The following is a 25,741-nucleotide window of genomic DNA, read 5'->3' on the forward strand; positions in this document are numbered from 1 at the left end:
TACCGTACAGACAATGAGGAACAAAATATGTAGGGAACAGTTGGTTCTACTCCAAAGCCGTGTGAAGTACACAGCTTATTAAATCATGACATGAATGTTGGATTAACAGAAACACTATTCATCGTATAGAAAAAAAAAATGTCTATATATGACACAAAAAATTCTGAATATTATTTAAAATAAATATGGAAATTTTGGAAAAGTTAAATTAAATCACTTTTATTTCAGCTTAATAAATTGAACATAAGAGACACAACTTTTGGTGAACATACAGTAAATAAATTATCATAATTAAATGATTCAGCGAAACAATGACATATAATAAAAATCAAGAAGTAAAGTCACATTGAAGGCACACTCATTGTTGAAAGGAAGAATTAGAAAAAAAAGAAAATGATTCTTTGATTCTAATGGGATGGTAATCACATATAATATTTATAGTTAATCAATCAAACAATTAATATTTAAACAATGAAATTCAGTGTGTGTAATTCAGTTTTAGACAATAATCATTTTCATTCTGAAAATAATAGAATTAGTTTTGTGAAAATCTGGCAAATATTCATGATTGCTTCCCTTGCATCAGCTAATATTGGACAATGATGAACATGACTATTTAATGCAACATAATCTCTCCCCTGTCTAAGCAACAGCTATTAATCAAACAAAAAGTAACCTAACATCACATTGCAGATAGCACAGGAACATAACACATTGTGTAATCACTAGGTTGGAAATGACAGTCAAATACCAGTAAGTTCACACTTATATACAAACAGAAGGATTTTTTTTTAAAGTTAAAAACTTTTATATACATTTCCTATTATAGACAAACCTTTGTTTTCGTAATGTGATTACATAGATTTTGTACATTTCAAATATTAGTATAATTATATTTATTAAAATAAATCAAGTATTAGTGATATCAAAATTTCCATTGAAAATAAATAGTGCAAGCAATTAGAATAATTCTGTTTAAAATGTATTTATGGTGGAAATCACAACCTGTGATTGGGTACTTCACAGATTTCCCCAATTCCCAGGAAGAATGAATGCCACATAAACATCACACAGACCAATACTGAAATGTTGTAACAAACAATGCTGAGTTTGGTTTCATTAAAGCTTTCATTTAATAATATACATCAAAACAGGAGTTAAATGCTGATGATTTAGAAGCCATTTAAAGACAGTTAAATTTTAAATGTACAGAATAATCTGATGGGAAAATTGATTGGAAGATCAATCAGGGCCAGACACAGGTTATAATCAATGTTGAAAACGTAGAAAAAAATTATGCATGCTAAAAGTTTTAATTTTTTATTTTCTTTTTAAAATCAATAATATTTATTTTGTAAAAAAAAGTTAACCTTTTCATAATGAAACAAAAAATCTTAATAATATAAGTAGACTAAACTGATGCAAATGTAATGTATAAGACAGAATGATAATCAATTACTTTGACCTACAATGACCATTTCTAATCAATGCAATAAAAAGAACCAATATTATGGCAAATGGACTAGATTCAATAAAATGCTTGCCAGATTTCTTACAGAATGCATGCTACACATATAGTCATTCCTATGTCCTACAACACGGGATGTTCATGTACTAGGCAGATTCTACTCATACAATCACAAAATAGAAATAAATGCATTAGGGCACTGGCTTTATAAACAATACTGTCCATAGACTTTTAAAATATACTATTACATAGGTTTACAAAAAAATAGCTAAATCAAGTTTTCAAATTTGTCAACTTGGTTCCAGAGGCTTAACTCTTACTGACAAGATTTCAGGACATTTTGTAAGCCACACTTCATCTGGATAGCAATCCTAATAAATGTTTTACGATTCCATTGAAGTACAAACAAAATAGAAACACATTTTAAAGTTTCATAAATAGTTGAGACAAGTGTGTCGTACCCACTTCAATTATATGAATATCAAGAGAGTTGTACAAAACAAAATGTGTTACAGTACTAATATACATTACTTCTCACAGTACAGATACATACAATGATTAAGATAGATGCAATTATTACATATTTCATACATATGTAACTAATATTAATTACATAAACAGGTAATAGTCAATACCCAACATCTGCATTTATTACGCTGTGAAATAATGTAATATTGCACTGAAAATATTAATTGAATCTGCTACTTATTGTCTTAAGAAGCTAGGACAGAGTTTTTCCCCAGGCTATATAAGCTACAGTGACCAGTGGTTAATCAGCATTTTTAACTTTTTAACACACTTTCTACACACTAGAGAAAGTTTAACACACTTTCTACACACTAGAGAAAGTTTATGCTATCCGACGCACAGTATAAACTTTATTTTATATCTACATAAAAACTATAAATTAAATTGTTTAAAAGTACTATTGTTATCAGCAGTTGCTCTAATAGCATTTCAATGCATTTGAAGATACAAAAAAATAATAAATCTGGATGGACTTTTCAGCACTAAAGGCATCTTGATGTAGGGCAGTGATGCTCAAACTATGGCCAGGGACCTGCCTGCAATGTTGTTTTAGCCATTCTAAATGTCTGCCCAAAGTTTATAACCCTTGGCTCCCTTGCCATTAGACTAGACCCTGCAGCCTGTGCAAGTTGTTCAAACAATGGCTCCCCCAGGCTGACTAGGATTGTGAACCTCTGATGTAGAGTATCAAAAGTTAAGTATCATCTACTTGCATTGATAAATTCTCTCAAGAATACAATTATAATTGTTACAACAAACATTTTTTTTCCTATCTCAAAATGCATTATGCAGTAATAAGGTGAAGGAAGAACTTGAAGTGTATTATAGGTTAAAAACATCCAGAGCTCATTAGACTAAATCTTTGTGGTCCAAACAAAACCACATTTCACAAGCTGGAGAATCCATTGCTAGCAAAAAATGTGATTCCTTAAAATTTCCCAAAAGACATTCATGCTTCAGTGACTGAAAAAAAAGTTCAAGCAGTTCTTATCCAGTCAATGTTCCCAACTAAACAAATAAGTATATAGCATAATATTATATTTATATTGTGTATCCATGCCATTTAAAAAAAAAAAAGAATTATTACTGTGAAAACTGACAGAGTGGAATCATCTGAATAATCAGACAATGCATATTTTGAGACAAGAACTTGAAATGAGGCCTAACTAATGGTCACCATGCTGCACTAAAAACTTTTAAGTATCAAAAACAATAAAGACTAGTCATAAAATAAAAATACATTACATTGGTAAATGACAATCAGGCAATACATTTTTGTGTGTGTCCTGGCAGAAGAAATGTGTAGGAATCAAAATATAAATATACCACTAACATATAGAGCACAAGGGAAATGAATATGCTTATATTGCTCTGTTCACTGCTTGTTTGACACTTGTTAAAAAATTGGCGAGAGGGTCTTTGTACAGTGAAACACCATATCACTGGCGAAACGCCTGATTGAAAGAAATATCCAAACCATCAGACATGGAGGAAGCATTAAATTCCAAATGAATGTCCAATCACTAATTATCCATTGTTTATTATTGAGAACATACTACTTGTTTTAGTAATTCAAGAATAGTAACAAGATTATGATAGAACATAGAATAATAAAAACATATACAGGATTATGAGCAGAAGTCTCCAGAAATAAGTAGTTACACCTTTTGAGCAGACATGGCCAGAAAATAAGAAAGGGAAAAGCTAAGTTTTTTCCCCCAAGATGTTTCAGAAAAAATTATTATTACTGTAAAACACAATTTTTATTTTTCTGTCTGTGATGACGCCCTCTGGCCGAAGACTGACCACCCACTGTGCCTCCGATGCCCATGTCATCCACATACGAAATTTTGTTACTGTGGCGAGCTGGGAAGTGATAGTTGTAGTCAAAGTCATCCGAGCTGCTGGAGCTGGAGCATGTGCTACAGTGGTCATCGTCGAAGTTTCCATACATAAACCGGTCAGCAGCTGAGCTATCCAGAACCTGTGGCCGAGGGTGACTGCGGTGACTACCACCACTGCGGGATGGGTGGACGGCGCTGGTAGTGCGGCTCATGCTGGAAGTGTTCTGCTGCTGTGATGGAGGATTGCCTGGCCTGCCCTCAAAACTTTGGCTACGAGGGCAGCCATTAGGTCTCGGGCTACGGGGCTCACGGCAGGGGGGTGTTCTGGTTTGACCGCTGGGTGGGCGAGAGATTGGGTTCATTTTCATGGAGTCCGGCAATGGGATGCCTGAAGCATTTCTTGGATGAGATGGTTGCCTTGCGTTCTGCTGTGGCCCGGGATCCCTTTTGTCTAGGACACGGACATTAGGAAGCTCTGGGTATGACCTGACAGAAGATGGTGTGGCTTGACGATACACTGGAAACAGCTGTGGAGGCAAAGCAGTGCCTGGGGCCACACTGTTGTAGTGGGTTGCATCAGAAATCTGGTTGTAGTGATGGTGGTGATGATGGTGCAGATGGCCATTGCTCTGGTGCATCATCATCACAGCTGCTGGAGACATCATGATGTTAGGATCATCTGCTGGATGATGGTGAGGGACGCTAACAGATGCATAGTGGACACTGATGTTTTTGTCAGAGTCTGACTGGACAGGGTCAGCCTCTTCACTTCTGGGAGAAACAAGGTCACTCCTAGTCTCGGACTGTGGTGTCAAGCTGTCCTGAGACAAGGGTTCAGCCTGACCTTGACTAAGGTCTGGCATCGAGAACTGAGACAAACGATTCCTTCTTTTAGCTTCCTGTAAGGGGAGAGCATCAATAAGACCATCAATGTTGAGAGTGTACACAGGTTCCTCCTCCTCTTCATCCAGCTGTCCAGCATGCACTTCAAACATTCCTGGAGCATACACCTCACTGTTGCTACTGGTAGCATACCCTTGGTCACGGTCAGAAGAAGGGAGGCTATCTGGCAGAGTATACTGCTGCCTAAGGACTTCCTGTATGCCTGCGCGACCTTCCTGGATAACGTAACTGACAGGGGAACTCACCCTGGCTTCTTGCATGCTCACCAGATAATCCTCTGGACGGCGAGGTGTCTGGGTAGTCATGGACCCGGCTCGACTGCAAGCCGCAGAGCAATAGATGACTCCATGCTTGGGCAGGAACGGCCGGCCCAATAGGCTTGTCTGGCAAGTGTGGCAGCGAAAACACATTTCAGAGGCATGCCAGTGCTGGCCGTCATGGGTCATCATCCCTTGGTCAACACCTATGTGCTCTCCGCAGGTGTCACAATACTCAGAGAAGAGGTTTTCGAAGCAAGAGCAGCAGTACGGCCGGCCATCTCGCATGATGTAGCGCTGTCCGCCCAGCTGCCGGTCACACTCCAAGCAGCAGAAGTGTTTCATGTGCCAGCTACTTCCTTCCGCCTCTGTACACTCGTCTGCGAAAATAATCTGTGGGAGTAGAAATTAGAGATTACACAAATTTAGAGATTAGAAGATAGTTTACATAACGTTATTATTAGAAGTTTAAGAGTAGTGTGTGTATGTGTGTGTGTTTTGATGGGAATGCAAGGTGAATTAGTTTACTTAGCTCTACAATTAGAAACAAATAAAGCGGACAGATTATTTTTCAGATCAAAATATTTGGTTCGACAAATGTTTTTCCTTATTTCCACTATTTGTTGACTATTTAAAAAAATTGATCATATAAATATAAAATGATCTAAATAAAGTAGACAATGTGGCAAATGTATTTATTTAATTTAATTTTTAGATTGTCCAATCTCTGGGACTCTGGGAGAAGGTTCCCATGATACCTTCAGGCGCTCAGCAAATACAACTCTGCTCGAGTGGGCTTTTGAACTCGCGAGTCCCTTTAACAGGTGGCCAAGCGACTTTTGCAACTCAGCCACACATCTCACAAAAACTGTGTTGTTTTAGGACGCAGTGTAGATATGTGATGTAATGTTGCATATATGTGATCTAATGTTGCATATATGTGATCTAATGTTGCATATATGTGATCTAATGTTGCATATATGACGATTACGATACGTGTGTGTTTGGAGTTGGTTCATCGAAGATGGCTGCAAGAAGCATGTGTGGGTATTTACAGTTTGGCCTTGTAGTTTATATATTTCTGCTCAGACTTAACAGTTTATTACCAAAAGCAGGTGAACAGAAGAAAATAAATAATTAAAAAAAAAAAAATTGTAGTCAGAAATAATTCCTCAATTGTTTATTTGTAGTCAGTGTGGACCATGGAGCGATGATGACACACCCAATAGAGTGAGACCTTTCCTCTACAAGTCACTCAGGTAATCTGTCAATAACACAAGGTGTATCAAACTTTGGTCGACTGAGCAGACTGGCACCCCCTCCCCCCCCCCCCCAGACCACTCTGAGTTTCTCGTCTCTTTTAAAAAAAAAACTTAAAAAAAAAAACCCAGCCAGGCCTAAGCGTGCTTACAGTAACACTATTCCTACACGTTGGCTTCCTTGCCACTCCATGTATCAGTCCCTGTATTTATGGAAGAAATCCGCCATCTTTTCCCCATTTCTTTGATTAGACTTTAAAATGAGAATAAAATTAGCTTCACGTTGCGCCTGTGTGTGTGTGTATAAACGACGCCAAAACTTTTTTTTCCCCCTTTTCCTCCCTATCCCTACCTCCAGCCAACCCAATTTCCTCAGCAAGATGATCCACCCCCACCCTCTCTTCTCTCTCACATACTTTTCTTTAAATCTAACTTTAAGAAAAAAAAGTTCTAGAACTTAAAGATGGAGTTTTGAAAGGTCTAAGGAGAAATACTTTAGAACAAGAGTATCAAGGTAAAAATCAAGGTTTAAAAAAAAAATGCTTCTCTGAAGTGTTACATTGCCAAGAAATATCCTTCAGAATGTTCAGAGTGACCTAGGACTTGGACTTTGAGATGTTTCTGTTGCTGTTTTTCACAGACACTATTATGTCCTCTAGCTAAGAGTTTTTGTTTTTTTTTAAATTAAGGTTCCATGTTTATGTAAATTACTGTTCATTAAAACAAGCATATATTCACCTTTTTTAAAACACGCGGCCAATTATATATCTTCTTTTAGTTTTTTTCCTGTCATATAAGAAACTAAAAGCAAAATCCGAAACTGCACTATTGTGACATGTTAATTTAATACTTAATACAATTTCAATTGTTTATGATTTAATACTTATGAATAAACTTACAAATAAAAACCTATTTTAAAAAAAGCCCACAAAAGAGGTAAGATGGCCCATAAAAGAGGCACATAAAGCCCAAAAAAGAGGCAAAGAAAAGAGGCCTAAGGCCCAAGGATTCCTATGATGATAAAGCTAAAATTGAATAGCGCAAATTCTGAGGTTTCCTTTTAAAAAAATTAATACTTGTGAATTATGAGAACAGATAAAAACATAAAAAAAAAAAGCCCGCAAAAGAGCCAAGATGGCCCATAAAAGCACTGGCAAATCCAGGTGGGGTGGCGGCGGTAGGGGCAATGGCCCCCCCCCCACTCGGCGGACCCCCCCCCCCAGGGGGGGGCGGACGAATTTTAGTATGGAAGTCACACAATTTGTATACGAATTTATTACTTATGTTAATAATATATACTAATTATTTATATTTCAAACTATTTTTAGATTATTTCGCCCCCCCCCCTCTTTAGTATGTTGGCTGATTAGGTGGGGTCGGGAGGGGGTGATAGCATCAATCGGCCCCCCCCCCAACCATAAACTTTTGAGTGGGGGGGGCGGTCCAATTTATTTGCAGAAATCACAGCTTGCCAAAAGAATCAATTAAATATCTATATGATTAAAACTTGTTATTGATATTTTAACCGATCTTTATATTATGTCGTTCCCCTGTTGTCCGATTGGTGGGGGGGGGGGGCGAAACCTCTAATGCCCTTCCCACCTAAACCATTTGAGTTGGGGAGGGGCGGTCCTACTTTTATGGAGAAATCGTAGTTTGTGAGCAAGATTAGTTGAATTGATATATAAATTTAATATTATGTCGTTCCCCTTCTGGTATCTTGGCCGATTCGGTGGGGTAAGGGGGGGGGGGCGATTGCATGTACTGCCCTACCCGCTCTAGCCCTCTGAGTGGGGAGTGGTCTTATTTTTATGGAGGAATCATAGTTTGTGAACAAAAATAGTTGAATTTCTATATAATTGATATGTGAAACCATTTGTATATTATGTCGCACCACACTCTAATCTCAAATTTTATTATTAGTAAATATAAAAGGAAAAAGGTGGGAGGGGCGATACATGCCATCTCCTTTCCCTTATCGGACAAAGCAATAATTTTTCTTTTTGTATTATAGTTAAGAAATTACAAAATGTAAAAATAAAAATTAGCCACTAATATAATTTATATATGCTATAAATTAAATTCTCACATCGAGTGGCCCTACCCTTATTCTTTAATGCCAAATGCAATCATTAGCAGAAATTATAAAAAGGAGCGAGGATAAATCGTTTTCATTCTACCGCCCCTCCCATTTCCAGACAGAGTTTATGTAATTTCACATGAATTTATCATAATTATTTTAAGAAAGACTTTGCTTTGGAAAAGTTAGAATTCAAACAAAAATTTTCAGTATAAGAGTCACGATTGAGATGAGTAGCCTTTTTTACAACCTTTACTTAATCTAATATTTTTTCTAGTTAAATTTGGGACTATAACTCACAATTTATGCTTGAATTTTATTGAATATTATTTATCAAATTTTTTTTTCGGCGGCGATCCTCAAAGCCTTAATCTAAATATGTGGGGTATCTGATCTTTTCAAGGAACAAATCGGTTTTATTTGCAATGTATTAAGGGCGTATAAATTCAAATTAGAATATTTTTCAAGTACAACATTATTTAAAAGTCCTTTTTTTAATAGGATGAATAATGAGCTTTAGGTAAGGAGAATGCGTTTCTTCAGCGAAGAATGCAAGAAAACGCTTTTAGCGTCGGGGCTTCGCCCCGAAAATCACTGTTGAATAGTGAGCTGTAGATGTCAGAAGCAGGCGTTTCTGCAGTGAAAAATGCAAGAAAACGCTTTTGGCGTCGGGGCTTCGCCCCGAACTCCACTGATGGATAAAGAGCTGTAGATGTCAGGAGAATGCGTTTCTGCAGTGAAGAATGCAAGAAAAACGCTTTTGGCGTCCCGAACTCAACTGATTAATAATGAGCTGTAGATGTCAGGAGAATGCGTTTCTTCAGTGAAGAATGCATGAAAACGCTTTAAGCGTCGGGGCTTAGCCCCGAAACTCACTGATGAATAGTGAGCTGTAGATGTCAGAAGCAGGCGTTTCTGCTGTGAAAAATGCAAGAAAACGCTTTTTGGCGCTGGGGCTTCGCCCCGAACTCCAATGATAGATAAAGAGCTGTAGATGTCAGAAGCAGGCGTTTCTGCAGTGAAAAATGCAAGAAAACGCTTTTTGGCGTCGGGGTTCGCCCCGAAGTCCACTGATTAATAATGAGCTGTAGATGTCAGGAGAACGCATTTCTTCAGTGAAGAATGCATGAAAACGTTTTATGCGTCGGGGCTTCGCCCCGAAACTCACTGATGAATAGTGAGCTGTAGATGTCAGGAGCAGGCGTTTCCGCAGGGAAAAATGCAAGAAAAACGCTTTTTGACGTCTGATTAATAATGAGCTGTAGATGTTAGGAGAATGCGTTTCTTCAGTGAAGAATGCATGAAAACGCTTTATGCGTCGGGGCTACGCCCCGAAACTCACTGATGAATACTGAGCTGTAGATGTCAGGAGCAGGCGTTTCCGCAGTGAAAAATGCAAGAAAACGCTTTTTGGCGTCGGGGCTTCGCCCCGTACTCCACTGATGGATAAAGAGCTGTAGATGTCAGGAGAATGCGTTTCTGCAGTGAAGAATGCATGAAAATACTGAGAAATACTGCTTATTTATTCTTATATATATATATATATATATATATATATATATATATATATATATATATATATATATATATATATATATATATATATATATATATATGCTGTACGCACGTTTATGTATAGGGTTAGGGTTTACTGGGCGTTAGGGTTAGGGTTTGGAAAAAAATCGCCCCTCCCACTCCAAAGTTCTGGATCCGCTAGTGCATAAAAGAGGCACATAAAGCCCAAAAAAGGGGCGAAGAAAAGAGGCCTAAGGCCCAAGGATTCCTATGATGATAAAGCTAAAATTGAATAGCGCAAATTCTGAGGTTTCCTAAAAAATAAAAAAAATTAAAAAAAACTATTTGACATATAAATGTGCTTTTTTTGTGTGTTAAGTTTTTCTCTGTCAAAATCGAAGGTCGATCAAAAGAAACGAGAGAGTATGGACGTGTTTGTATTGTAAGCTAGACTTGTTGAAATATCCACCCATCCATCCCAGTGGCGCTACAGCCCATGGAGGGCTCTGGCCTGCTTCAACACATCCTTCCATTCAGATCTCTCCTGGGCACCCCGTCTTAACGCCCTAAACCCAAGCTCTTGCAGCTCTGCTTCCACATCATCAATCCATCGCATTCGGGATCTGCCTTTGGGTCGCCTGCCTTTTTGGTTTTTGCCTGTACACAATTTTCGCGCCTCTGTTCTCTGACATTCTTTCAAGGTGACCTGTTCAAGGTGACCTGCCCAACGTAGTCTGTTCTTTTTTATTTCGGTCACTATTGGTGGGTCTTCCTACAATTGATATATCTCGTGGTTAGTGCGTGTCCTCCACTGTTTAAATATCAGTTTATTTCATTTCATCTCAATTAGAATTTGTCAGTAGTGTAATCATGGTGTAATCAAAGTTCACCTATTTACTTGTGTTCACAAAACTAGCGTATGCAAGTAATTACACAAGTTCTAGAATGTAAAATATAATACGCCTACATCGGTTTAGTTGTCTACTAGTCATCTGGTGCTACAAGTCAACGATTGGACTTCAACAACATGTCAACAACAAAGATCACCAATAGATCGCCGAATTTGTCAACACCATGAGTGGTCAGTTACAACAAGGACAATGACCAACAGAAGAAATGTTTGAGAAGAACTCATTCGGTACTTGTTACTTTTTTTTTTATTATTATAGCTTTAATATAGCGCTACTTTCATGCTAATAGCATGCTCAGAGCGCTTTTGGTCCAATCTCAATTGTGGATCAGTGGACGAAAGGGTATCTAGCAGTTGGTTTTCCGTGCTGCCTTTAGGCGCTCAGTAAACACAACTCTGCCCGAGTCGGGTGTCGAACCTCGAGCCCCCTTCTAGGTAGCCTCTCGACCACGCTTCCCACTTTCACTTGAAGTCTTACATCTAGATGTATGTAGATCCATTATATATCAAATTCCCCATTACCTCGTCACAAGCGGCACATCTCGGCTTGAGTAACTCTGCATGGTGACGCCCGCAGTAGAGTTGTCCTTCGTGGTAGAAGTAGATAAGATCGACTAGCAGCTCGCGGCAAGTGAAGCAGACAAAGCAAGATGGATGCCAGCAGACGTCGCCTTCCATTCTGGAGGCAAAAACCGCCATTTCTCCTGGACAGACATCTTGACGGCACTGAAAGCAAAATATAAAATAAAATTAGGGTTTAGGTATTAGCTAAAAAAAAAGGGCATTCTATTTTAAACTTGACATTAAACAGAAAATATTTCGCAATACAGTTTAGGGCAACAGAATACTCAGTAATGCTCAAATAATGCCTGCGGGCCATTTACAGCCCCTCAAAAATTCAGTGCTTTTGGAGGAGGGGAGGTAAAAGGCGTTCAATTGTTCGTAAGGGCAAGACATGACATAAAAAGTGCCGATGTGTCAAAAGTCATCAATCAAATCAATCACTAAACACTAAATAGATCTAGTATTTGTTTTATCAGTTTTGGACATTCCTTCAAAAATCAAGATTATTGATGGCAGGGCTCAAAACTCGGGACCGTATTACCGCACGACCATACAGCCAGGCCAAAGTGCATACCACCACGACCATACAGCCATGCCAAAGTGCATACCAACACGACCATACATCCAGGCCAAAGTGCATACCACCACGACCATACAGCCAGGCCAAAGTGCATACCACCACGACCATACAGCCAGGCCAAAGTGCATACCACACGACCATACAGCCAGGCCAAAGTGCATACCACACGACCATACAGCCAGGCCAAAGTGCATACCACACGACCATACAGCCAGGCCAAAGTGCATACCACACGACCATACAGCCAGGCCAAAGTGCATACCACACGACCATACAGCCAGGCCAAAGTGCATACCACCACGACCATACAGCCAGGCCAAAGTGCATACCACCACGACCATATAGCCAGGCCAAAGTGCATACCACCACGACCATACAGCCAGGCCAAAGTGCATACCACCACGACCATACAGCCAGGCCAAAGTGCATACCACACGACCATACAGCCAGGCCAAAGTGCATACCACCACGACCATACAGCCAAACATAAATCAACCAGCATGGACCGTTGCCATGTGAATTTAGAGGTCAGAGGCAATGAAGGGGTGAATACATAGGTGAATAAAGAGAGGAAAATGAAGATAATAAAGAGGTGAAAAGGAAGATAGTAAAGAGGTGAACAGGAAAGTGAATAAGGAGGAGAATAAAGAAATGAATAAAGAAGCGAATAAAGTGGTGAAAAAATAAGTAATAAAGAGGTGAATAAGGAAGCTAATAAAGAAGCTAATAAACAGGTGAATATTGAAGCTAATAAAGAGGTGAATATGGTATCTAAAAAAGAGGTGAAAAAAGAAGCTAATAAAGAGATGAATAGGGAAGCTAATAAAGAGGTGAATAGGGAAGCTAATAAAAAGGTGAATAGGGAAGCTAATAAAGAGTTGAATAGGGAAGCTAATAAAAAGGTGAATAGGGAAGCTAATAAAGAGGTGAATAGGGAAGCTAATAAAAAGGTGAATAGGGAAGCTAATAAAGAGGTGAATAGGGAAGCTAATAAAGAGGTGAATAGGGAAGCTAATAAAGAGGTGAATAGGGAAGCTAATAAAGAGGTGAATATCGAAGCTAATAAAGAGGTGAATATGGTATCTAAAAAAGAGGTGAAAAAAGAAGCTAATAAAGAGATGAATAGGGAAGCTAATAAAGAGGTGAATAGGGAAGCTAATAAAGAGGTGAATAGGGAAGCTAATAAAGAGGTGAATAGGGAAGCTAATAAAGAGTTGAATAGGGAAGCTAATAAAGAGTTGAATAGGGAAGCTAATAAAGAGGTGAATAGGGAAGCTAATAAAAAGGTGAATAGGGAAGCTAATAAAGAGGTGAATAGGGAAGCTAATAAAGAGGTGAATAGGGAAGCTAATAAAGAGGTGAATAGGGAAGCTATTAAAGAGGTGAATAGGGAAGCTAATAAAGAGGTGAATAGGGAAGCTAATAAAGAGGTGAATAGGGAAGCTATTAAAGAGGTGAAATAAGAAGCTAATAAAGAGGTGAATAGGGAAGCTAATAAAGAGGTGAAAAAAAGAAGCTAATAAAGAGGTGAATAGGGAAGCTAATAAAGAGGTGAATAGGGAAGCTAATAAAGAGGTGAATAGGGAAGCTATTAAAGAGGTGAAATAAGAAGCTAATAAAGAGGTGAATAGGGAAGCTAATAAAGAGGTGAAAAAAAGAAGCTAATAAAGAGGTGAATAGGGAAGCTAATAAAGAGGTGAATAGGGAAGCTAATAAAGAGGTGAATAGGGAAGCTAATAAAGAGGTGAATAAAGGAGCTAATAAAGAGTTCAATAGGGAAGCTAATAAAGTAAAGAGGTGAATAAAGAAGCTAATAGAGGTGTATAAGAAAGTGAATAAAAAGTTAAAACAAATAAAGAGTTCATTAAAGCTATTAAAGAGGTGAAATAAGAAGCTAATAAAGAGGTGAATAGGGAAGCTAATAAAGAGGTGAAAAAAAGAAGCTAATAAAGAGGTGAATAGGGAAGCTAATAAAGAGGTGAATAGGGAAGCTAATAAAGAGATGAATAGGGAAGCTAATAAAGAGGTGAATAGGGAAGCTAATAAAGAGGTGAATAGTGAAGCTAATAAAGAGGTGAATAGTGAAGCTAATAAAGAGGTGAATATGGTATCTAAAAAAGAGGTGAAAAAAGAAGCTAATAAAGAGATGAATAGGGAAGCTAATAAAGAGTTGAATAGGGAAGCTAATAAAGATGTGAATAGGGAAGCTATTAAAGAGGTGAAAAAAGAAGCTAATAAAGAGTTGAATAGGGAAGCTAATAAAGAGTTGAATAGGGAAGCTAATAAAGAGGTGAATAGGGAAGCTAATAAAGAGTTGAATAGGGAAGCTAATAAAGAGGTGAATAGGGAAGCTAATAAAGAGTTGAATAGGGAAGCTAATAAAGAGTTGAATAGGGAAGCTAATAAAGAGGTGAATAGGGAAGCTAATAAAGAGGTGAATAGGGAAGCTAATAAAAAGGTGAATAGGGAAGCTAATAAAGAGTTGAATAGGGAAGCTAATAAAGAGGTGAATAGGGAAGCTAATAAAGAGGTGAATAGGGAAGCTAATAAAGAGGTGAATAGGGAAGCTAATAAAGAGTTGAATAGGGAAGCTAATAAAGAGTTGAATAGGGAAGCTAATAAAGAGGTGAATAGGGAAGCTAATAAAAAGGTGAATAGGGAAGCTAATAAAGAGGTGAATAGGGAAGCTAATAAAGAGGTGAATAGGGAAGCTAATAAAGAGGTGAATAGGGAAGCTATTAAAGAGGTGAATAGGGAAGCTAATAAAGAGGTGAATAGGGAAGCTAATAAAGAGGTGAATAGGGAAGCTATTAAAGAGGTGAAATAAGAAGCTAATAAAGAGGTGAATAGGGAAGCTAATAAAGAGGTGAAAAAAAGAAGCTAATAAAGAGGTGAATAGGGAAGCTAATAAAGAGGTGAATAGGGAAGCTAATAAAGAGGTGAATAGGGAAGCTATTAAAGAGGTGAAATAAGAAGCTAATAAAGAGGTGAATAGGGAAGCTAATAAAGAGGTGAAAAAAAGAAGCTAATAAAGAGGTGAATAGGGAAGCTAATAAAGAGGTGAATAGGGAAGCTAATAAAGAGGTGAATAGGGAAGCTAATAAAGAGGTGAATAAAGGAGCTAATAAAGAGTTCAATAGGGAAGCTAATAAAGTAAAGAGGTGAATAAAGAAGCTAATAGAGGTGTATAAGAAAGTGAATAAAAAGTTAAAACAAATAAAGAGTTCATTAAAGAAGTCATCTCACGTTTCACGACACTGACAGAACGTCAGCAGTGATTTTGGTTTACACGAGACTACCCTTCTCAATGTGACATTCGAAATGTCAACAAGGTAAAAAGAAGCCCCCCCCCCGACTTGACATGACATGTAAACAAATAAACAAGTCAGTGAACAACTTGTCTCTTGGGACTAAAGTACGACTACTTTCAATGATCTTTCGTGTTATCTTCCCCCCCCCCCCCAGCTCCTTTGTTTTTATTTTACTTGCTCACTCTCTTTCCATGACGTGCTGCTTGACTTGTACACAGGAACACTCGCACACACATGCACAGTGCAAGGGTCTCCCCCACAGAGGCGTCTTCAGTACTCGCGCACACATGCACAGTGCAAGGGTCTCCCCCACAGAGGCGTCTTCAGTACTAGTACATACATTGCACATAGCAAGGGTCTCCCCCACAGAGGCGTCTTCAGTACTAGTACATACATTGCACATAGCAAGGGTCTCCCCACAGAGGCGTCTTCAGTACTAGTACACACATGCACATTGCAAGGATCTCCCCACAGAGGCGTCTTCAGTACTAGTACATACATGCACATTGCAAGGGTCTCCCCACAGAGGCGTCTTCAGTACTAGTACATACATGCACATTGCAAGGGTCTCCAAACAGAGGCGTCTTCAGTACTAGTACATACATGCACATTGCAAGGGTCTCCCCACAGAGGCGTCTTCAGTACTAGTACACACATGCACATAGCAAGGGTCTCCCCACAGAGGCGTCTTCAGTACTAGTACATACATTGCTAGGGTCTCACCACAGAGGCGTCTTCAGTACTAGTACATACATGCACATTGCAAGGGTCTCCCCACAGAGGCGTCTTCAGTACTAGTACATACATTGCACATTGCTAGGGTCTCACCACAGAGGCGTCTTCAGTACTAGTACATACATGCACATTGCTAGGGTCTCCCAACAGAGGCGTCTTCAGTACTAGTACATACATGCACATTGCTAGGGTCTCCCCCACAGAGGCATCTTCAGTACTAGTACATACATGCACATTGCTAGGGTCTCCCCACAGAGGCGTCTTCAGTACTAGTACATACATGCACATTGCAAGGGTCTCCCCACAGAGGCGTCTTCAGTACTAGTACATACATGCACATTGCTAGGTCCTCCTCACAGAGGCGTCTTCAGTACTAGTACATACATGCACATTGCAAGGGTCTCCCCACAGAGGCGTCTTCAGTACTAGTACATACATTGCACATTGCTAGGGTCTCACCACAGAGGCGTCTTCAGTACTAGTACATACATGCACATTGCAATGGTCTCCCCACAGAGGCGTCTTCAGTACTAGTACATACATGCACATTGCAAGGGTCTCCCCACAGAGGCGTCTTCAGTACTAGCACATACATGCACATTGCAAGGGTCTCCCCACAGAGGCGTCTTCAGTACTAGTACACACATGCACATTGCAAGGGTCTCCCTACAGAGGCGTCTTCAGTACTAGTACATACATGCACATTGCTAGGGTCTCCCCACAGAGGCGTCTTCAGTACTAGTACACACATGCACATAGCAAGGGTCTCCCCACAGAGGCGTCTTCAGTACTAGTACATACATTGCATAGATATGGTCTCCACACAGGGCCGTTGTCAGTAGTAGTACACACATGCACATTGTACATACAATGTATTCATGGCCTCTTGACAGAGGGGTCCCATTGTCTATCATTAAAAGTACCTTTTGGGTCGCCTTTTTCCTACAAGCATTGAAACGCAGCTATCAGAATCAACGGAGCAAAATTAAATTGTCATATACTGATTGAGACTCCCTCCACCGAGTGTTTAGCTGACGCCACTGTAACTTCAAATAGGTAATTTTTAAAAAAGGGTATATGCACCCCAGAGGCCCCCTGGTTTTGCACCTATTAGTGGAAGACAACATCGTAATCAGGTGAAGTGTTTCTTTCCTCTCCACCTGTTACCTGTCTGTCACGCCCTTTCTCCTCCTCCCCCCCCCAATCAGGAGGCCCTCAAATAGGGGAATTAAAAAAAAAAAGGTTGCCAGACAGTGTCAGTTCAAAACCGTAGACTGTGAATAAAGTACACACACACACACACCAGGGCCGGATTTAAGGGAGGGCAGGTGAGGCTACAGATCCGTGGTGTCCACAAGAAAGGGGCCTCCACAAACGAGATAAAAAAAAATATGTCCGAATTTCGTTCGACGAGTCAAAAAGTTTTGTTTTGTTTTTTTTCCTAACCTTTGTTTTTCGCATTATTACGGATGACAGAAATGTCGTGATTAATTAAGAAGTGTTCGCTTGTCACATGTTCGGAATAAGTAAATACAGTTCCTGATTAACGACAATGCGGCTGCCCAGGGGCCAAACTTAAACTTCTTTCTTCTAAAATATAGCATGCTTTTATAGCATGAATGGGTTGCCGGAGCCAGCCAGGAAAACCAATGACTTGGCACGTAGGACGTAATCATCATCTTTTTTTTTTTAAGTAACGTCTGTATTACATAAGATAAGATAAAATATAAGTATTTCCAATCATAAGTGGATCTTTATTAAAGCTTTTGAAAACTTGTACTGGCCACCACAAAAATCCTTACCCGGGACCTTCACAAACTTAAATCCGGCCCTGATATTTCCGTTGGTAGTATACAAAATACACAAGGTCTCACACGTTCATACGATGGTGTGGGAAAATAAAAAGGTCGACACCTTATTGAATACAAACAAACATTTAGCTCAAGTGTAAATCCCGCTGATCCGGTGTTAATTTATTATCCTTGACGTCATTCGGAACGATTTCATTGATAAAAAGAGGAGTGCCAGGCTCTTTCAAGAAGATAAATAATTCTGAAAAATTATAACCGTCAAACCAGAATTTTCACAGCGTGGCCAAATAGCTAGCTATTTTCTGTTTCAAAAATATATATAAACTGTCTTTTTTTTTTAAAGAAAATCGTCAGAGCCGTGTTCGCAATACAAAAACTTTTTCCTTCCAAGTTGTACCCACCAAGAAATGCAAGCTATTAGTAAAAATGGTAAAAATGAAAATGTATTAATCGGAATTTTTTTTTCAAGTGAAGTTCTAGTTCTTTAACAAGCAAAATATCTAAGGGGAAGAGCTCCAAACTTACCACTATATATATATCTGTATAATGTTGAAGCTAATTCCCTTATTCGATATCGAATTAATTAATTACCAATGATTAATTGAATTTGGGTTTTTAAACATTAATTCGTGTCTTGTTAGGTTCATTAAATCAATGTTTTAAAGTTTTAACTTGATCTGAGAATGGGAGAAATAACGTGTACAAACTTTTTACCAGACAGACAGAGTAGGTTGATATAAGCTTTGTAAGAAGTTTATTTTACAATGGGCTTTAAAGTCCACTATAGACTGTCTAATAATAATATATATATATTAAGTAACTGATACAAGAGAACATCACATCTCCAGTGGTAGCGTATGTTTAGAGGAGAAAATATATAATAGATCCTTTGACGCACATTGCGCAAAACCTTTTATGTAACAGGAATGATTAAAACTTAAAGAATACACATTAAAACCGTTTATGTCTATAACGCGTTTTCCTACATTACTATATATATGTGATACCATAAAATTCGTTTGCAATGTATTTTTTTGAAAAAAAATGTGATTCTGATCTTATTCATATTAAGGATCATGAATTTTTAAGGAATTTTGTCGTATCTCTCAAATTTTCTTTCGGGGGATCAAAATGTCGGAAAAGATCATCAACAAAGACGATCCTTAAGAAAATAAACATTGAAAGAAGAAAATAAAGACTATTGCTTTTTTTATATAAACTATTTGTACTCAACAAATCTGTTTAGAAAAAAAGACTCAAATGGACAGTTGATTGTTGAGACTAAAAACTGGTACATACGGACCAGAACAATGGCGAACATATTGTATAGCGCTTCCTTCTTGCTTACAGCATGCTCACCACGCTATGGTCCAAGATCCCCTGTGGGAGGTACTTGGGAGGGGGGCTCATATACTGCCATTAGGCGCTTAGCAAACACAACTCAACTCAAAAGTGTTTTAAACTCGAGCTCTATTGGTTAACACCCAAGTGCCTTTTTTCCCACAGCCACAGATTCCACAGATGTTGGTAGCAAGGTTTGTTACGTTTGTTAGGTTACGTGATATTTCTTATCTTATCTTATATAATACAGACGTTACTTCAAAAAAGAAGATGATTACGTCCTACGCGTCATGCATTCAGTCATGCATATTAACCAATGACTTAAATTCTGCCAAGTCACTGGTTTTCCTGGCTAGCTTAGGCAACCCATTCCATGCTCTAATAGCACTAGGGAAGAAGGAGTATGTGTACAAATTTGTCCTAGCATATGGGACAAGGAATCTGCCTTTATCTTTTGTGTCTTTCATAGTATTTTATTAAATTTTGTTTTTGTATTTGAAGATTATGGTTCAGTGTTTTATGTATGATTGCTACTTTACTTTTGAGCCTTCTGTCCTGAAGGCTTTCTAAATTTAGTGATTTTACTAAAGGTGTTACTCTAGTCAAATGTGAATATTCGTTTGTTATGAATCTCACTGCTCTATTTTGTGTCTGTTCCAGTTTCTTAATGTTTTCTTGAGTTGAGGGGTCCTAAAAAGCTATGATTTTATACATCAAAGATCCCTATAAAGGCTTTTAGTTTATTAATAAAGTTAGTTTCTATTAGTTGCTGAAGAAATAAAAAGTTCCTTCATTGAGTTTCTGTGTATTGAGTGGATACAAGAAAGAAGATGCCACGAACGCATTGCTTGTAGGTTACGATTTCAAGAGGCCACTTAGTTACACACAAGGCGATTTCAAAGAAAAACTGTCTTTTGTCAAACTGTTTTTCACTTGGTCCAGCAGGGTTACCTATATGTATGTTTACAGTATTTTCTATACCATCGTTCACCCCTGCAGGAGTAAACCTTTCTTATTTAAAATTTTTGGCTTCCGAGCCTAGAGGTTCCGGGATCAAATCTAGGTGAAGACAGGTATTTTTAGGACGCCCTTGAGTCCACCAAATCTAATGGGTACCTGACTTTAGTTTGGGGGGGGGGGTATAGGCGGTTGGTCGCTGTGCTGGTTAGGATGATACCTTCGTTAACCGTCGGTCACAGACACAGGTAACCTTTACATTATCAGCCCTATAGATCGCAAGGTCTGAAAGAGGAACTTTACTTTTACAACTAAGTGAATGGGATTAGGGAAGTGGACTATGCTGACCAGATAAGTTTATTTAGCTCCTAAAACAAACTGTAAACTGTAAAAGCCTACCTGATAGCAACTGAACATCTTGGCGTCTTGACTCAACATACGAACGCTGCCTCTTCCCAGGGCATCGCGCTTTCTCTGAGCACTGAACATGCGGAGCTCGTGGCGCTCTTCCTCGGACAAGGCGTGGCAGTACCTGACCTCGTTGTCGTGGGGCGGCAACTGCTGGAGCAGCTGGCGGATGCGGTTCTTCTCCCCAACGCTGTTCAGGTAAGGGACTCTCTCCTCGGGCAGACTGCTAAAGTACAGGTGAACCTGACAGAGAAAAGAAAACCGAAAATCAAAAACCCTTGTTAAGGATTTCATAAGCACCATTTGCCTAAAAAGTCTAAGGTTCTCAAAGCTGTTTTTCATAGCAGTCACATTAGCTAAATTACCCCCCCCTTTTTTCCCAAATAAAATTGTGCACTATGTTTATTTAGTAAAATGTTGGTTTTTAAACATTTCAATTTGAAACTGTTTTACCCAACCCCCTTTTTCTTTTCTAGTGAGTATTTTGATAGACTGACCACCACTTTTAAAGTCTCTGTGACTTAACAGATTTCGTCTGTCTGATGCCTTTAGGCACGCGCCTTGTACTTCTATAAATACCAACATCACCTTTGAACAGTTTGAAGAGGAAAAATATTATTAATGTGATCTGCCTTGTAGTTATCGATGCCTGTCTGACTTCGACAGATTACTCTGGAGATGTCTGAGTTTCTTGTGCGGGTGTATTCAATATCATTAACCATTAAGAAAATACTCATACAAAAGTAACAAGTGAAAAGTCCAAACTGCTAGACAATTCAGATGATGATTTAATACAGGAAAAGGCCACAGTCCGAGTCTCTGTCGATAAATACGTGTTGTCCCTAAGGAATCTTATCACCAACTAACTGTATGTCTCTAGGTAGCCTCAATCCCAACTAAGTCACAACGTCACTAGTCGCGTTCAAAGTCCGTCCATTATGGTGCGTCTATATGTAAACTACATAGACATAAATAAATATAGACTGGCCGAAGGAAGTAACTTCATGTAACTTGAAAACATGTATATCTATTGTATTCGGATTTCCGAGTTATGAAAAATTGCATGATCTTCATTCTTAGAGATTAAACAAAACACTAGTAAAAATATTGTAATACTTATATAGGTTATGGCTGAAATAGATATGAATACTTAACTTTTATACTGCTCATAAATGCTATATAGTAAAGTACACAAATTGCAAGTCACAAATTTTCGTTTCATAAAACTCTTTAATCGGCCAGTCTATATTTATTTATGTCTATGGTAAACTAATAACAAACTAAGTGTCTTACATTAAATTACATTTAGATCATAGATGTTACGGATTTATTTTTTCCAAGACTCAAGTTTATATAGGTCATGTCGGTATACGAGTGAAAAAAGGAAAATGTTGAGGAAAAAACAAAAGAGTATGGATTAGTGGAGACATAGGATGGAAAGAAAGGGAAAAAAAGAAGAAAAAAAGAAGGACAGTGTCGAGCGAAAGTGTATGAAAAACAAAAGATGTTAAGAGGCAAGAGGAGAAGGAACGAGGGAGAAAGATGAGGGAGGGAGAGGGGGGAAGACAGAGAACGACGAAGAGAGAAAAAAGAAAATAGAGAGAAGGAAGAGAGAGAGTTACATTCCACGGACGTTTTGTTACAAGCATTTCACTTTCATCAGAAAGACGCGAAGAAATCTGGCCAAGAAATCGCGCTGCATGTTTCACATTGCTGCCAGCTAGGATATTACAACCAAATGTCTTTTTCTTTCAGAACCCAACAACATCATCTCGTCTGCTTCCATTGCGCCAGAGTTGTTTATGAGAGGGGGAAACAAAAATACAACACGTTGCGCCAAGAAACAAAAGACACGAAGAGCTGAAAGAGCCACTTAAAAAGAAGGAGGGATGGCGGGCGGGGTGCTCTTCTCTTGCAATGGTTTATAATCAATCAAAGGCGCCCCATTCGTCTTCGTCTATAGTCACACGGCACCCTTCTTCCAAACTAAATATAATTTTCTATCCGTCTTCGTCTATAGTCACACGGCACCCTTCTTCCAAACTAAATATAATTTTCTATTCGTCTTCATCTATAGTCACACGGCACCCTTCTTCCAAACTAAATATAATTTTCTATTCGTCTTCATCTATAGTCACACGGCACCCTTCTTCCAAACTAAATATAATTTTCTATCCGTCTTCGTCTATAGTCACACGGCACCCTTCTTCCAAACTAAATATAATTTTCTATCAGTCTTTGTCTATAGTCACACGGCACCCTTCTTCCAAACTAAATATAATTTTCTATCAGTCTTCGTCTATAGTCACACGGCACCCTTCTTCCAAACTAAATATAATTTTCACACGGCACCCTTCTTCCAAACTAAATATAATTTTCACACGGCACCCTTCTTCCAAACTAAATATAATTTTCACACGGCACCCTTCTTCCAAACTAAATATAATTTTCTATCACCCTCTCACTTTTGAAAACCGATCATACACAGTGAGTGTGTGTGTGTGTTTTGTGTGTGTGTTACTGACACTACTTTGAAAACAAAAGGAAAGTAGTTTGAGGTCTTCTGTATGTGCTGGCCCACTCGGGAACAAAGGTCAAACGTTGGGAAGGCGATGTCCAGGATTTCATATCACAGGTGAACGTGATGGTGTCATTGCGGTCAACGCCAAAGTTTCTGAAACTAGTCAGTTCGATGCGATTGTATTATATTATTAAGTAAACGTATTTTTTTTTTGGTGGCATTTTACGTCTCGAGAGACGATCTTTTCCCTTTGCAACTTCTTGTGTGACTAAAAGAGGCCAATCCTTGATACACAGCTGCGATCGCAGGTTGGGCATATGCAATCACCAGGCGCCGTTGCATTTTCACCCTTCTTTCTGCTTCTGTTGTGTTTGACATCTGCAATCTGGGACCCTTCCTTTATGCTCTCTCTCTCTCCATGTGGATCTATTCTGTGCCACCTCTTCCCCAGCTGCTGGTGTCGAGTTTGAAGAGCCGCATGTAAAAGTAAACGTATTATGTATCTAGTAACCTACACACGATGACGGAACATACCAAAAGTTACGCTTGGTGTTTTCACAAAGATTACGTCAACTTACTCCGTCTGTCTGGTACACATTTTGTACTCGTTTTTTCTCCCACTACCCATTCTTGGATCAAGTTGAAACTTTGCAGAATTATTCGTAGTCCATGACAATACATGAATCAAAAAAAAAAAAATTAACCAATTATTTAATCAATTAGTAGTAATTAATTCTGTTTTATGTATAAAAAAAGGGGAGTTAAACTGTGCAGTTCTGATAATTATGGCAGTGATTTAGCGTTTCTTCCCCATAACTTTTTACAACACCAAGGCTGTGTATGCATGCACATGAGTTCCCAGAAGAAAAAAAAAAGGTTCTTTATAACATAGTCTCTTGTCTACCTAGCCGCGAAACTCATACCAGCCAGAATTATGCCACATGTTCCTAGTCGCAATATGTCTAACGGTTTGTATCTCGTACCTACAGCTATTTAATTACAGGCAATCAAGGGAAGACAACTATCAATAACACGAGTTATCTGTGCCGAGTTACTTACATTTCATGTTTCGTTTTTTTGTGATTGTTTTTTTTTCTTGTTCACGGGCGAGGACAGGTCGAGGGTAAAATTGAATTTGACTTTTGATGGCGTTACCATCTGCGGGGGATGTGGTAATAAAGGGAAAGATCGTCTGCCAGTGAGACATGGAGTGAAATCACACGCCATTTTAGCGAGAAAAATACAGTATCCTCTTTACGCGTGACAACGTGACGTCATTTACCTGTAATCATGGCGTTCGCATCCTTCTATTAGAAAAAGGGAAAGTTGATAACAGACATAGATCTCGGGCGATTGGATTTGAACGTGATTCCGCCACGTTGGCACAAGAAGTGCAGCCAGCTCTTAACTAAACAAAAACAAAGGGTGGAGTTTATTTTGGTGTCTGGGACGTGAGCACTGCTGGTTTTTACACTCCGGTCGAAAGGTTTTACAGAATGCGTGGTTTCGTTCTCTCGACATTACTTTGAATTCAATGCTTTGGGGCTGATGATATTAAAAACAAAAATATGTCAATACTAACGACTGGTGTTCGAAATGTCCGTATTGTTTTTTTTTGTTTTTTGTGTGTCTGTGTGGTTTTGTGTGTGTGTGTGTGTTTACATCAGTCATTCAATATAATGACTAGTGGCTATTAAATAAACTGTTACGTAAGCTGCTAAAGATAGATGACCTACATTTAGAGTTGCGCACCAACATACATTTACAAGATGCGAAAATACCCCCATAATTGATCATAGATACGAATAAGATGGCATAAATAAGTAGCAATATAGTGAACATAGCAGTGCTCCATCTACTCGTACAGTCAAAGAAAATTATTCAAACTCATGAGAAGAATTATCTACTAATTAAATAACTGGTATTTGTACTGTCAAAGCTGTGGTGGCCGAGTGGCAAACCGATTGGCTTCCGAACCGAGGGGACCCGGGTTCAAATCTTTTTAAGAATGTGATCTTGGAATTTCGGGATCTAAACTGCAATCGTGCAGTGTGTACCTGACATTAGTTGGGGACAGTAGAGGCGGTTGGTCGTTGTACATGACTTCCCAGTTAGCCGTCGGCCATAGAAACATCATCAGCACTACAGATCGCAAGATTTGACAGGGTACTTTTCTAACTTACTTGTATGTACTGTCATTCTGTGACATGAAAGTCGCGGCGTTCCAGTACCACCTCATCGTGGTCGCCGCGTGAACACTCCGCTCTCAGGGAGTGGCCAAGGGTACTGGTTGCTTGCCGCTGATGAATGAGCAGCCGGCAAGTGTAAAAGGAACTCAAAGGGGTTATGTCCAGCCCCCCCCTGTGGGGCCCCGGGGCAACGGTGAGTAAGAGACCTAACGGGATCTCCGAAAAGCGGATAGCGCTGGACACCAACTCGAGGGTTGGTCGGGTTCTCCTGGGACTCGACTGATTCGCGGGTCTCCCAATGGGCAAAGACTGGACTGACTGGCGCGGCCTTAGCGGGCTGCGTCGGGCGGACTGGTCGGCGTCCACGAGCTAGGCTCTATCTAGCCCGTCCCCTGTGAGGTAGTAGAGGAACGCGCTTCCCAATAAGCAGTTTCGATACTGGGGATATCGAACAATCCTTACACAACCACTCTTCCAGTAGGTGAGCTCTTGCCATACGGAGGTGGTGACCAGTGGTGCGGACTTCCCGCACCCAAAGATTTCGGACCCTCTTGCAGGCC

The 25,741-nt window shown here is 39.2% G+C and overlaps 1 protein-coding gene across 7 annotated transcripts in view; it reads right to left on the reverse strand.

Moving 5' to 3' along the window:
* Positions 1 to 203: 203 nt before the first annotated feature.
* LOC106070364 (prickle planar cell polarity protein 3-like) overlaps positions 204 to 25,741 on the reverse strand; it is a 169,711-nt gene continuing 144,173 nt past the window's right edge. For all 7 annotated transcript variants that reach the window (XM_056026334.1, XM_056026336.1, XM_056026335.1 and 4 more), the window contains 3 exons: positions 20,463 to 20,714; positions 11,287 to 11,490; positions 204 to 5,393 (listed from right to left, as the gene is read on the reverse strand). In XM_056026334.1, coding sequence (XP_055882309.1) covers positions 3,741 to 5,393; positions 11,287 to 11,490; positions 20,463 to 20,714 — 2,109 coding nt within the window. In that variant the 3' untranslated portion in view covers positions 204 to 3,740. The remainder of the gene's footprint in view (positions 5,394 to 11,286; positions 11,491 to 20,462; positions 20,715 to 25,741) is intronic.

This window comes from Biomphalaria glabrata, chromosome 4 (assembly GCF_947242115.1).
Source record: "Biomphalaria glabrata chromosome 4, xgBioGlab47.1, whole genome shotgun sequence".
NCBI classification, from domain to species: domain Eukaryota; kingdom Metazoa; phylum Mollusca; class Gastropoda; family Planorbidae; genus Biomphalaria; species Biomphalaria glabrata.